Below are 13009 nucleotides of genomic sequence, written 5' to 3'. Positions count from 1 at the left end.
AGCCCTGCCTCTGCTCAGTTACATCCCCACTGGGCAAGCTCTCCCCGTCTTATCTTTCCTTCCGGGCTCCTCAGCAACCTCATTTTCTCCAAGAGGCCTGCTCTGAACACCTCTGAACACCAAAAGCCAAGCATGTGGTTTTGGAACAAACCTAAAAAGTCTCTCCTCTTCCCATGCATTTCGCCTCCCCAGCTCCAGCCTCTCCTCCAAGGAGTCCTCCAGGAGCGGTCTGGTCCTTTGTGCCCCCTATGGTCATTGGCATCCAAAGACTACATTTTCTTAACAGCTATTATGTGCTGTGGGCCTAATATGCACCACTTTAAAAATTTTTTATTTTATTTATTTACTCATGAAAGACACACAGAGAGAGGCAGACACATAGGCAGAGGGGAAAAAAGCAGGCTCCCTGAGGGAAGCCCACTGTGGGACTCCATCCCAGGACCCCGAGATCACTACCTGAGCCGAAGACAAATGCTCAATCACTGAGCCATCCAGGTGCCCCTATGCACCACTCTTAAAATGTATCATTATTCTTTTCAAGAAGCCAAGATGATAATCCCACCCCAGTCTATAGATGAGGAAATAGAAGTCCAGAGGGGTCAAGAAGTTTCCCAAAGCCCTAGAACTGGCAAGTCGCAGAGGTAGGATTTGGATCTTTGTTAGGCTGACTCCTGCAGGGCCTGAGTTTTCTTCCTTGTAGCACCAGGCCCATCTCTATCAGTTTCTCAGCCAGAGAACCAGCTCTCTGAGAACAGAGACTTGTCCTGTAGTTCTCTGGCGTCTGCTCACCCTTATACCCCTACACTTGGCCCATTCTTAGGCTTAGGCAGGCAGTGGCCTGATGTAGATGATCTGAGCTCCAGGTCCGAGAGCAGGAGGGGCACTGACCCCTAGTGGGTGTGGAAGCCTCCTAGTCTGGGCCAGAAGCTCCCCAGAATGTCCAACCCACCTGTGGACCCCCCTCCACCCTATTAACTTGGCCCCTTACCCTCCTCACCCTGGCTGCGGCCCCTCCTGGCCAGGACAGAGGGCCTTTCAGCCTAGGCTGCCAGCATGACCAGCTTCTTGGGAGGGGCTGTTTTTCTAAACTTTTGATCTGAGGTGGAGGCAGACTGCAGGTGTGGAGAGGTCCTGGGCCCGTGTGATGGGATGTCTCTGTGACTACCATGTGCTGTGTGTCCCTGCCCTGGGTGTCCACGGGCTAATTGCAGGCTTTCAAGATGGAAGAGGCCTCTGGGCATAAACAGCCTGAGTAGCGGGCAGCACGTGTGTATGCCGTGTGTGTCTGTGCACATGCTCAGGTGTACGCTTGTGTGTGGTCGTTGTGAATTCCCCACCTTGGACAAGGGCTTCTTTGTCTTCACTGCTCTGACGCTCTGCTCCATCAGAAGGCCCACGGTTGCTTATTTTTATAGGGTGTTCCAGCCTGCTTTCTCCAGTTCCCTCTGTCCCACAGCGACTATTCCGAGCCCCGACTTACCTCATTCTGCTGGGAGAAGAGTGGCAGCTGCAGAACTATGAAGCCAGGGCCTAGCCCCTGGCTCCCAGGTGCTCTTACCTCAGTTTCCTCATTGAAAGTCTCCAAGAAGGGGTGGAAGTGGGGAGCCAAGGAAAATAGTGTCGCTAAGACGCTGAAACTAAGCCACTGAGCTCCCTCTTCCCTTTCCCCACCTTAAACCACAGGTTCCTCATTCTTAAGGCTTTATCTGTTAGCCTCTTGGATTCCTGTGCCTCATTTTCCTCATCTGTAAAATGGGGATAATAATGGTATTTGACTCAGAGCTGTTGTGAGGATTCCAAGAAAGATAAAAGTGTCTAGAATTGTGTCTGGTACAAAAAGAGAGCTCGTTAAAGGTTAGTAATACCACTAAACACCTCTACTGAGCCCATCTGCCCGGTACACTAGGCTTCAGAGACCACTTCTTTCTAGATCTTCAGCGTTTCTCCTGCCTTCTCCCATTTCTGTTCAGGTCGCCGAGTTGGAGAGGTCCGGGAAGCCCCCAAACAGCAGAAGGAACCCGCCGTGGGCCAGAGCGGTTGAGGTGTTGTAGTTCTCACAGGAGGTTGAGCCCCGCCTCCCCCCCTTCCCCTCCCCTCCCCTCCCCTTTCCTCCCCTCCTCTGACCGCAAGTGTGCCCAGAGGAGCCCAAGGTCCGCTTTGTCTAAAGCGCCCTCTGCTGGCCGTTAGCTGACCTTGGGCAGGGGTGGCCAGTTCATGGTAGAGGGAGGGAAGGGCTTTCCGAAGTGAGGGGAAGGGGGTACTTGTGCCCCCTGCAGAGCCCACACTGCTACCTTCTCACCCGCCTAGATATGCGGCTTGGAGTAGCCCTCTTTTCTTGCCAGCTGGAGGACCGGTTCCGCGGAGAGCCTCCCTCTCCCCGTCAGGGCAGAAATGCTAAGACCAGGATAAACTGGCAGCCAGCACTAACCCAACCTGCACCCATCACCCAGGCGACCAGTAGGAAGGAGGGACAAGACAGTAGGCAAAACCTCCTGACAACTAGCATGCCGAGGGGCCTTAGGGGGGCTTGGTTCTTATTGGGAAAAGGTAACGGCAGTGGTGGGGGTGCTCCAAGGAAACCTGTGAAATCATCGAGAAAATGAATTATGGAGTTGTAAGCCTTGTGCAGGTGGTGGCCCACAGCAGACTCCTGTTGCCTATATTGCAAGACCCCTCTCCTCCTCAGTCAAAGCCCGAGACAGATCCTCACGCCATGTCCAAGCGCACTGACCAGACATTTGCTGTATCTCTAGGGAAAGAATTAAACCCCAAAACTGAAAACAAAACTCTAGTTGAAGCAAGAGAAGCTGAAGTTAGACCCCTGGGAGGACTGTCCTGACGGTGAGGCTGGTTGTCATCTCTGGTGCAGGAAGGACCTGTCTGTAGACCAGAAACCTTCTTCGCCCAGGGTAGAGTAAGGGAGCTGGGAGCTTGGTAGCAGACACCTCTGGATTCTCTGGGGCTTCGTAGGGGGCTGGTGGGTCCCAGAGGGGAAGTGGCTGCAGTGAAATCCTAGGTAATTGTTTTATTACATCACGGGGGATGCCGCTGTCCACAGGGATGACATGCAGCTGGTTCTCCCGGCAGGGCCGACAGCTCCACATAGGGCAGGGAGGGCCAGGCGACAGCACACAGCAGTGCTACTTCTTTATACACTGCCTGGCGGGCCAGCCTGCGGGTGGAGGCTTGGGGGTGGTGGTAACTCAGACTCCATGCAGAGGTCCCTTGGCCTGACTGGGCTGGACCCTCTGAGATGCCCTGAGGAGGAACAGGGATTCACCCCAGACTCTGTGCAAGTGTCCAGAGGATTAGGGCAGGGGGAGACGGTGGCATGGACAGGGGTAAGGCAGAGAGATGAAGAAGGTAACAGATCGTGGTGGAAAGCAGCAGGAAGGGACAAGACAGTTCTGAGAAGTCAGCAAAGACTATTTCCAGATCTTGCCCTCTTTCCTATCCCACTCCCCACCATCACTCAATGTGGTTTTTGGCAAGTTCCAGCAGTTTGGTGATTTGCCGGAAAGGTGACGGATTCCAACTGGGTTGCCTTCTCCACACCCTCCCTTCGACCTCCCTGCTTCCCCCCAAGTACACACATTCTTTCTGGAGGGCCCTAGCCTTGAGGAGGATGTGTTCGGAAGGGGCTGGAGGTCCTGGAGGATGAAACTGGTGGGTGGTTGGCACTGGACACGGAGGTCGGCGGGGCCAGGAACCGGTGGGGCCCGAAGGACACGCCTCTGGTTTGACAGCTTAGGCTTCCTCCCTCCCCTCCCCTAACTGTCCAGGGTGCCCTTACCCCAGCAACACAGCGACCCCTTTCTGGACCCTGAGCCCACCAGTACGACACCGACACCACACCGAGTGGCAGGCACAACCCACCCGACAGCCCCAGCCCCAGTCGCTCCAGCCAGGCAGCACCCTCCCCACCGTGGAGACCGTGACACGCCCAGAAGGGCAGCTGGGCCTGCAGGCGGATGGATGTCTTCGGGGGTGGGGACCCCGCAGCAGGGACCCTCCGCATCCCTGAAAGAAATCTGATGAACACACCCTTGGAGGAGGGGCGGGACCGGCAAGAAGGAATTGTGGCTTTGGGACAAAGCAGAATGACCCACAGAACCTGGGTTGGGAGAAAATACCAGAGAACGAACGTGGAGGACAGTGGAAGAGGCAGGCAGGAGGAGCAGAGAGGTTGGCGGGGCCCCTTCCTGGCCCACTCAAGCATTCCCAGAGAGCGCCCCTAGGGTTCCCCACTGTCCACCAGGCCTGCTGCCCTCGGCCCCCCAGAGCCATCTTTCCACTTTAGTGTCCTTCCCCCCTCACCTTGGTGACACACGCAGGGCCCGGTGAATAGAGGACGTTTAATATTTCTGTGCTGGTCAAACAGAACACAGGTGGGGAGTACACAGGGGAGGGGGCGGACGGCCCCCTGCCTCTTAGGAGGGGTGGCTTGTGAAGGGGTGTATGTGGGGAGGGGTTTCTTGGGAAATAGTCCAAGGAGTCTTCTCAGCAAAGGGGCCTGGCCTGGGGTATCATGAGCATCCAACATACCCAGTCCTCGGCCTAAGTTGGGGTCCCCCATAGGGGGTCTGTGGAGTCTCACTTTTTTTTTTTCCAGCTCCTTTGCTGGAATCCACACTCCCAGCGTGATGGGGGGACTTGGTCCTAGTGAGGGGTCTGCAGAGCCCCCAGGAAGCAGCCCAGGGTTGGGACTCGGGCTCAAGGCCCATGGCCCGAGGAGATGGGAACCCCTTGGGATGCTGAGGGCAGCACATCTCCTTCCCTCTGCCCTCATTCCTTCCTCCAGGCTGGCCAAGAGCAGAGCTGGGGTGAGCAGGGCCCCCAGCCTCTACTGAGTCCCAGGGTCCTCGGGGTGGGGTGGAGGAAGGGTGGAGAGAGGGTCTGGGCCACCAACAGACACTGTAAACTTTGGTTTAAAACAATAACTTAAGTGGAGGGAGGGCTTCCAGCCTGGGGCCAGGGTAGGGAGCAAGGAGGAGCAGGGGTGTGGGAGGCGACAAAGGAAGAAGCCAACAAAAAGTTTTGGTTTTTGCTTCCGGCATAAGAAAGGTCTTTGGTCATTGGTTTAACTGGGGGGTGGAGAGGGTCAGGGAGGGGTGCTGAGGGAGGGTGAGAGAGAACTACAATGGGGGACCTGTAGGCTGGGGGTGACCTGTTGGGTCACAGAAGCCACCTGCCCCTCAAGCCTGGTTTCTGCCTGGCCTTTGCTGTGACAGAGGCAGGATGTTCCTGGGTGGCACCAGCGTTGCCTGTGACGCCAGCTCCAGCCTCAAGGGCAGGGGGGCTCCCTTCAGCGGCTCCCCCTCCCTCCGTTAGTCCATCAGGCACAGACCTCTCTGCGAGGAGGCCGGCCCTGGGCCTCTTCCTCTGCTCCCCAGTGTGGGGCACCCAGGGAAGGGGGTAGCGGCTCAGCCCAGCCTGGGCTCTGTCTTAGGTCCAGGGCAGAGGCTGGAGCCAAGCAGCCTTGCTCCCACAGATCCCCACAGGGCACACAACTTGTCCCGCCCCAGCTGCAGCTTGCCAGTGGGCACAGCTGAGGGGGCTGGTGCTCTTGGGGCGGGGGGTGGTCTGAAACTTCAGCTCCCCCGGCCCTACAGCCTGGGCCAGGGTGGGAGCTGGGGGCAGCGGGGAGATTTTTTCACAGTACGGAAAAGGAGGAGGAAGGGAGCACAAATTAGGAAGGTGGGGGGCCTCTGGCTAGAAAACACTGCCAGAGCCAGGTGCGAGGGGCCCTGGGTTGGAGAGGGGTGGCTTAGCCCCGCCTGCGGGTCTCCATGGCGCTGAGGGGCCCTGTAGGGGAGAGCTGGTGGGGGAGGAGGGCCCTGCTGCTGCTGGTGGTTGGGGGAGGCGGTATTCAGATGTAGGGGAGGGTCTGAGAAAGGGTCTGGGCCCTCCGTGTCCTCTGCCGGTCCCAGACCAGGGGTTATGTGTCCCCTCGGGGGCGGGCCTGTCCCTGCCCCCCCGAGCGTCTGTCAGTCAGGTCACATCGGGAGTCGCTGGCCCAGCCCCCCCATCTGAGTCCTGGAAGTGCCTTGAGGTTTGGGCGGGGCTGAGGAGTGGGGGTAGGTGGGGCCTGGGGTCCGGAGGGAGGGGTCTCACCCCTGCCCCGCCTGCCCCTAGAGGCCCTTAGGACAGTTCCTCTCCTGGCAGCTCCTCCTCAAGGTCCCTGTCTTCAGGAGGCCCCGCAGTGCTGGGGTTGGGGGGGCCCAGGGGCGGGCCTGGCCGCCTGTCTTCCTCTGCCTCGGCTGGCTCCTCTTTCACCTGCACCTGGTGGCTGTGACAGAAGGGATCATGTGGGTGCCCCAGGGGCTTTCCCCTGCCTGCCCCCAACATCCAGAAGGTCAGAGTGCAGTGGGGTGTCCCCAGCTTGCCTCCCCAGCTCATCCCTGAGCTACTGAGGCCTTAATTTTAGGTCTGATCTCCCCAGGAGCTTTTCTCTGAGGAAGGGGAAGGCTGGGATGGACGGAGGTTGCCTCTGGTCAGGAGGAGATGAAACAGTGGGAAAGGAGAAAGGAGAAGAGGAAGATGTCATTGTGGAAGGAGGGGAATGAAAGGGGGAGGAGGAGGAGAGTAAGAAGGGAGAGAGGAGGGAGAGGCGCCAGGAAAAAGGAGGGAGAGAGAGAGAAAGATCACCAGTCCTGGGAAGACAGGTATGTGTGTGTGGGGGGGTATGAGTTGGGGATCCCACCTACAGGGGCATTAGGGGGAGCACTGGGGGGGGGGGTCCAGGCCATGTGCTCACCTGTACTGGGACGGGGAGAGGCGAGGGGGGCTGCTGCTGCCATTGCTGGGCAGCGGCTCAACGGGGGCGCCCACTTCATCGTGGCTGAGGGGCAGGAGGCTGCTGGCGGAGCCCGGGTTCAGCATGCCAGGGCTGTTGAGGAGGGGGAAGCTGCTCTCGGCCAGGGCAGCCTGGAGGGCACAGGGTTGGCCCTGTCAGCCGGCTCCAGGCAGTCAGGTATATCCCTGCCCCCACCCCCAGAGAACCCCCAGGGAGTCTATGTGCTGATCCTGAGAGCAGATCTATCTCAGGGACTCCCCAGCCCAGGCCTGGCCTTTCCAGCACGGCACATCCCCCAAGGCCAGATCATGACCCTGACTGGCCTTCTCCCAGCTTTCCTGGGAGCTTGGGCCCAACCTATCCCTATCCCTTCCCAGGAGACAGAAGACCCCAGAACGACAAGCCAGGGAACACCATTGGTTATGCCAACCACCCTCCTTGCTCTCTGGACCGCCTGAAGCAGCAGAGGTGGGGGCTGAGCCCTGAGTCGGGTGGGGCAGAGGGCTGGGGTTTGGGCCACCCAGGGCGGCCTTCACCCTCCTGGCCCTCCTCTGACAGATGGGCCCTCGGCGGGGGGACAGGGGGCGAAGGTCAGTGTGTGGGGGCAGGAAAGCAAGGGGCTGGCTCCGGCCAGGGTGCACTCACCTGGTAGCTGGCATTAAGTGCTCCGTAACTGAGGCCCGAGATCATGTTCTTCACCAGGGTGGGGCTTCTGGAAGACAGAGAAGGCTGTGTTGGGTTCATTCATTCACTTGCTCCTCCTTCACGCCCTCAGCCTTACTAGGCCCTGCTCTGTGCCAGGGCCCATTCCATTCATGGTCCTAGGAGGCTGGAGCAGGGTCAGTGCTGTCTGCCAAGTCCCTGTGCACTCCATCTTACTCAACCCTCACGCTGACAGGGCACAGCACATATAGACAGCCCCCTCCATGCGTCCAGTGCTGGGGCTCTCAGGGGCTCTGGAGCAGGTGCAGTGTCTCGGAGCTGGCAAGTGGGAACAGGGGTCCCTCCTCATGCCTGTCTTCACATCACGCTACTCCAGCGGGTTTTCTCTGCTGTCTAGATGTTTCAGGGTTCACCAGGTCCAAGCTAGAGCCCCAAGAGTCCTGTATCTGTAACATCCACACCATCTTGCCATCCCGAATTTTGGGACATCTAACAGCTGCGCATTCAGCAGGTCCTTGTGTGCTCTGCACCAGAGACTTTTGTGCACAGGAAGGTGTGCAGGAGTTGGATCCTGTAAAGCAGTGGCTCAAGGCTGCCCCTCTTCCATAATGATTAATCCTTTATCCCCCATTTACAGACAATCTAAGAGAGGTGAAGGAACTGGCCCAAGGTCACACAGCCAGTGAGAAGCAGAGGTGCACTGGAACCCAGGTCTTCTGACCAAGTTGGTAAAGAGACATACCAGTGCTGTGACTAGTATGTGTGTATAGGGGGCACTCAGAAGGAGATGGCTTTCTTCCCTTTTCCAGGCCACCTTCCTATATACCCCCTACCAACCGCCTGGCAGAGAGAGGCTCTTTTCCCAGGAGGATCTTTGAGGGGAAACGGCACCCACAGAGGTACCCATCTAACTGTCCGACTTCTCTCCCTCCCAGCAGGCCTCTGGCACAAGCAGCACAGGCAAAGAAGGGCCACGTGTCAGGAGCACATGGGGTGGGTAAGAGACCCCTGGAAGCCAATGGGAGGTTTCCGCCCTCTCCCAACTTCCTCAGTTTCCACTGAAAATGCTGCTTGCTACAGCAGAACATAAAAGGTGGGAGTTCAGACACCCAGCTCTGCCAGGAATCTGCTGTGTGACCTCCCCCCCAGCCCCTTGCCCTCTCTGGGTCTCTTCTCCCTATAAAACAAAAAGGTGGGACCTGGGGACCTCAGAGATGAGCTCATCCTGTGAGGAGACAGGGTAGTATGGCTCTGGGGCTAGCAGCCACCTCACCAACGGCCATACTAGCTGGCATCCACCCGTGTTCCAGCTCCGGCCATGGCTACCCTCAGTCTCTGTGTCTCTCTGGTGGCAGGTCCCCCCCTCCCCCCAGCTCCTTCCCTCATTTAGACATAGGGACAGAATAAGACATAAACGTCCACCTGTCACTCTCCTGGGTTCCTGCACCCTTTTCTCCGCACCCCACCTCCGAAGTGGGAAGAACGGGGGTACACAGGGGTGTCCTGGTGAAAAATGGGGTGGGTGGCCCAGTCCATGCCCCAGGTGAGTGTCCCTGCTCAGGGCTGAGTCCACATACCCTGTCATCTTTGGCGGCCTCCGCTTCTGATACTCGCGTTCGTCCACAGTCCACACGGCGCCCTTGACGTTCTCCACACGCACGAAGCACTTGTGCAGGCTGAGATTGTGCCGCACAGCATTCTGGGGGTGGTGACAAGGTGCATGCTCTGAGCAGGTTTCTCCACCCTCTCCGGGCTCGGGCAGGTGCAAGGGGCAAAGCACCTGTCCCACCTGGTCCCACTTCCCCAGGCCCAGGGAGGCTGGGGCTGCCTCAGTGAGGAGTCCCAGCTGGGGTTGGGGCTGGCAGGCAGGCCTCTCTCCTGCCCACCACCCAGGACTGCAGGGTCTGTCAGGGTCTTCATTGCCACAACCCATTTTATGATCCGGTCCCCTTCTCCCTGCCATATTTTGGAAAACTCTGCCTACCAACTGAACACCACCTAGGTAGTAATAATTTGGTTCCCCCGGCAGCACTGATCAGACACATGTTGCTGTCACTTGGGGGCTCCTGGTCGCCATGAGCCTGCACTTGGGCCCTGGCACATCAGTGAGCCTGGGACCTGTTATCTCAGGTGCGTGCAAAATTTCTATGAGGCTTTGGAAGTTCTGGAAATAAATCAGGAACTCTCACTGCAAGCCTCTCCAGCCTCTAGGAGTATGGGAGCCATGGCTTTGAGAAGAGACAGCTTAAGAGCATGAGGTAGACAGCAGGCCTCTCATACATACTTGTTGAAATACACTGGGAGAAAGGAGAGCATGGATTTACTAGCTGTGAGGCAGGAAGAGGAAAGAAGAGAGAAGTCACCTTGTCGCTCCCACCTCCTTCTGGTGGAGTGACTTTAGGAATTGAGGCCATCTGAATTGTAGGACACTTGGGCGGGTGGGGGGGGGAGCTTGGCCCCATTCCCCCCAGGGGGCCTAGATGAGGGCCCTAGCCCACCAACTCCTGCCAAGTCCCTCAGTCCTGTCCCTGTACTCTCCTCTCTCAGCTTCAGCCCCACCCCCCACCCCGCCATTCCTGTCCCTGTTACCTGTCCTCCCACAGTCTCCCCCGCCTTGTCCCCATCCTTGTCTCCTCTTTACATTTCTAAACGGGGAAGAAAGCCGGCAGGGCGGGCAGCCTGTGCCCCTGGAGATCCCCTCTCCCTCTCTCCCTTCCAACTCTTGCCACTTGCAACTGGCCCGATTTCATTACCAATTTTAATTTGCCTCTAATTAAATCCTGTGTATTTTTCCGACTCGCTTGCTAATCCACGAGGGAGGCGGGCGGCTGGAGTGGAATCTCTTGGAGCGATAATTACAAAGGGCCTAATCACGCCGGGGCTCCTGCCTCGGAATAAATTTGCCCGCATTACGGGGCTCCGATCCTCCGCTTTGCAAATGAGAATGACCCCAATTTCCGAGGATGGCCTCACCGGGGCTTTTTTCCCTCATTTCGAAGCCTGATTCGTGATGAGAGACTAATTCGTTACGCTGAAACATTAACGGCAATTTAAGGGGTCTGGCGGGGGCTGCGTAAACAAAAGGACAGGCCCACAACACAGGCCCTGGGAGGGGATGGACACAGGAGGAGGGCTGGTGAGGACCATCGGCTTGGCAGATGGCAGCTCTGTCCCTGGATGAATGGCAGCTGGCCTGGCCCACACTGGCTCCCGACCCTGCTGCCCTGGTCTGAGGTGGACAGCATCTTGGAGTATGGGCCAGAAGGGTGAAAGGAGGAGGACAAGAGGAGGAAGAGTTGAGAAGAGGGACCTCAAGGGGCAGATAAATGGGTGGTTGGTGGAAGGTGAACAGTCAGGTGTAGACAAGGATACATTTCCCAAGGAACGTGAATGAAGCTTGGCTGCAAAAATCCTGGAGGTCAAAGTGGAGCTCAAGCTGAGCTAGATCTGCTGTGCCACAGGGAGGGAGGGCACAGGCAGTGCTCCAAGTGGCGGAGGCAGCGGCAGAGCACCACCAACTGGGAAAGTCACCTGCTCATTCAGCTAGTGTTGAACTAGGACCCTATAGGAGGTGAGGGGAGGTGGACATGAACACCCGGGAGCAAGAGACACACCACTGGGATGACCCTGGCTACCAGGCAACCATGGACTGTAGCATAGAAGGTCAAAGGGGCTCGGCTAACCGGGGATTCAAGATGGTCATTGAGGGGTTTGTGCAAGTCACCCACACTAGCTCTTTCTGATTGCAAGAAAGGAGAGCAGGGTGATACAGTTAAGAGAGTACGGGAATGGAGGGTAGGTGGGTGAGTGGCACTCTGGCCCCAAGAAGGAGGCTGTCTAATGGGGAGCGAGGCTCTATATTCTCATCCCGACAGGTAGGGGATTAATCTGCATTATGAATACAAACATTAGATGAAAATTGTAATGATCCTTTATGTTTGTATAGGACTCTATCGTTTTTTTAAAACCTAGTATGCAATCTGGTCTGGGGGTTGGAGACTGGACCAGGTGGTCCCAACAAGGCCCTGCGGGCTCAGGGAGAGGGCAGGACTGTGGTTGGCAGGAAATGACATCACTCACAGCCAATCAGAGCAGCTGTCCCAGCCTTGAAGCCTCTCTCCCCAGCTTTGGGAATTATGAAGGGCCGTGGAGCAGTCTCTCCTGCTGCAGTTAGCACATTTCAGGGCAGAGGAGAGGGGGCACTATGCAGACTCCACCCCATCGGGCACTGGTGGTGGGGATGGGGCCTCAGTGACACTTGTTGAAAGCCAGCCGCGTTGCACGGCGGTAGCCGGTTTTGCTGCAGTTTCTGAGCTGGCCAGCAGGGGGACTCAAGAGCCAGGGATCCAATTAAAGTCCTGAGCTAAGTACTCCTTCCCAGGTGTCTAACCTTCCCCTCAGGGCGCCAACACTCCCTTCACTTTCCCTCCACCCCCACCCCCATTTAAATATCACTTTCCACTCTGCTGCACAAACCCTAATATTCTCACCCATCAGACAGACACATGGACACACACATCCCTCCCATCTTGGCTATGGGAGAACAAACGGCTGAGCGCCCCAGTCCACATCTCCGTGTCCCATTTTTGTAGGGTCCCTCCCTTCCCTGCCTGCGGTCTCCTGAGTAACATCTATGGCCGAAGGTGTTGAAATGACTAATTGGATGGAGACAATTATCTTCCTGCCGTCATGGCAGAGCTGGGGAGAGAGTGGGGGTGCCTGATGTTGTGTCCCTAAGCACAGTCCACAGGTCTTGTTTAGCCCATCCCTGTGTCTATTCATCGCACCCCACAGCTTCCAAACATGCACCTTCAGCCAAGGTACCCAGACCCTTAGGGTCTCAAGAGGGTAACCCAGGCCTCCCTGACATGCTCGGGCATTACTGGCTCCCTGAGGTCCTACTTCATGGGGCTTATGGGGGAGCACTCCAGGGAAGAGGAGGATTTCTTCCCAGAAATAAGGCAGCAGAGGCTGGAAAGAAGGGGCTATTAAGAGGCAGTTAAAGAACATCCCATAGCCCATGCTGAAATGGGGTGGAGGGGCCCATGGTGCAGCCCAGTACCCCTCTAAGGGGACTAAATGTTACGAAGCCTTGGTCTCAAAGGGATGTGGAAATGTCTGAGAGTGACTGGGGCCCCTGGACAAGGAGGAAGGAGCAGGCCTCACCTTCCAGGTGGCAGTGTTTCTCCGGAAATAGGCGAACATCCTGGTGAACCAGTTATAGATCTCATTCAGGGTCAGCTGCCTGTCGGGGGTTTCCAGAATGGCCTGTGGGCAAGAAAAGTGCAGAGGGACCCTCTGTCTGGGCTTTGAAGGGTCACAGGCCTGAGGTCTCTCCCTTCTGCCTGGCCCCTGACTCCCACCCTGAGAACAGAGGACACCCACTGCAGAGGCCTGTAGACAAGTGGACTGGTGGGTATTGTCGATGCCCCGAGGCAGGCAGGCTGCTTACGGCCCAGCCAGAGGCCAGAGGCAACGCAAGCCTCCAGGGCTCTGCACTTATGTGAGGAGCAAATGAATTCCTTCACAAGAGAAACTGGCCTCAGAGGA

At 57.3% G+C, this 13009-nt stretch overlaps 1 protein-coding gene across 10 annotated transcripts in view; it reads right to left on the bottom strand.

Annotated features, from left to right (window-relative positions):
• Nucleotides 1–4336: 4336 nt before the first annotated feature.
• FOXP4 (forkhead box P4) overlaps nt 4337–13009 on the bottom strand; it is a 53083-nt gene continuing 44410 nt past the window's right edge. For all 10 annotated transcript variants that reach the window (XM_072731880.1, XM_072731894.1, XM_072731887.1 and 7 more), the window contains 5 exons: nt 12626–12727; nt 9037–9158; nt 7442–7508; nt 6758–6927; nt 4337–6289 (listed from right to left, as the gene is read on the bottom strand). In XM_072731880.1, the coding sequence (XP_072587981.1) occupies nt 6142–6289; nt 6758–6927; nt 7442–7508; nt 9037–9158; nt 12626–12727 (609 nt within the window). In that variant the 3' untranslated portion in view covers nt 4337–6141. The remainder of the gene's footprint in view (nt 6290–6757; nt 6928–7441; nt 7509–9036; nt 9159–12625; nt 12728–13009) is intronic.

The sequence above is a fragment of the Vulpes vulpes genome, chromosome 1, assembly GCF_048418805.1.
Source record: "Vulpes vulpes isolate BD-2025 chromosome 1, VulVul3, whole genome shotgun sequence".
In the NCBI taxonomy this organism is placed as follows: domain Eukaryota; kingdom Metazoa; phylum Chordata; class Mammalia; order Carnivora; family Canidae; genus Vulpes; species Vulpes vulpes.
This window is presented reverse-complemented; position numbering and strand designations above follow the sequence as displayed.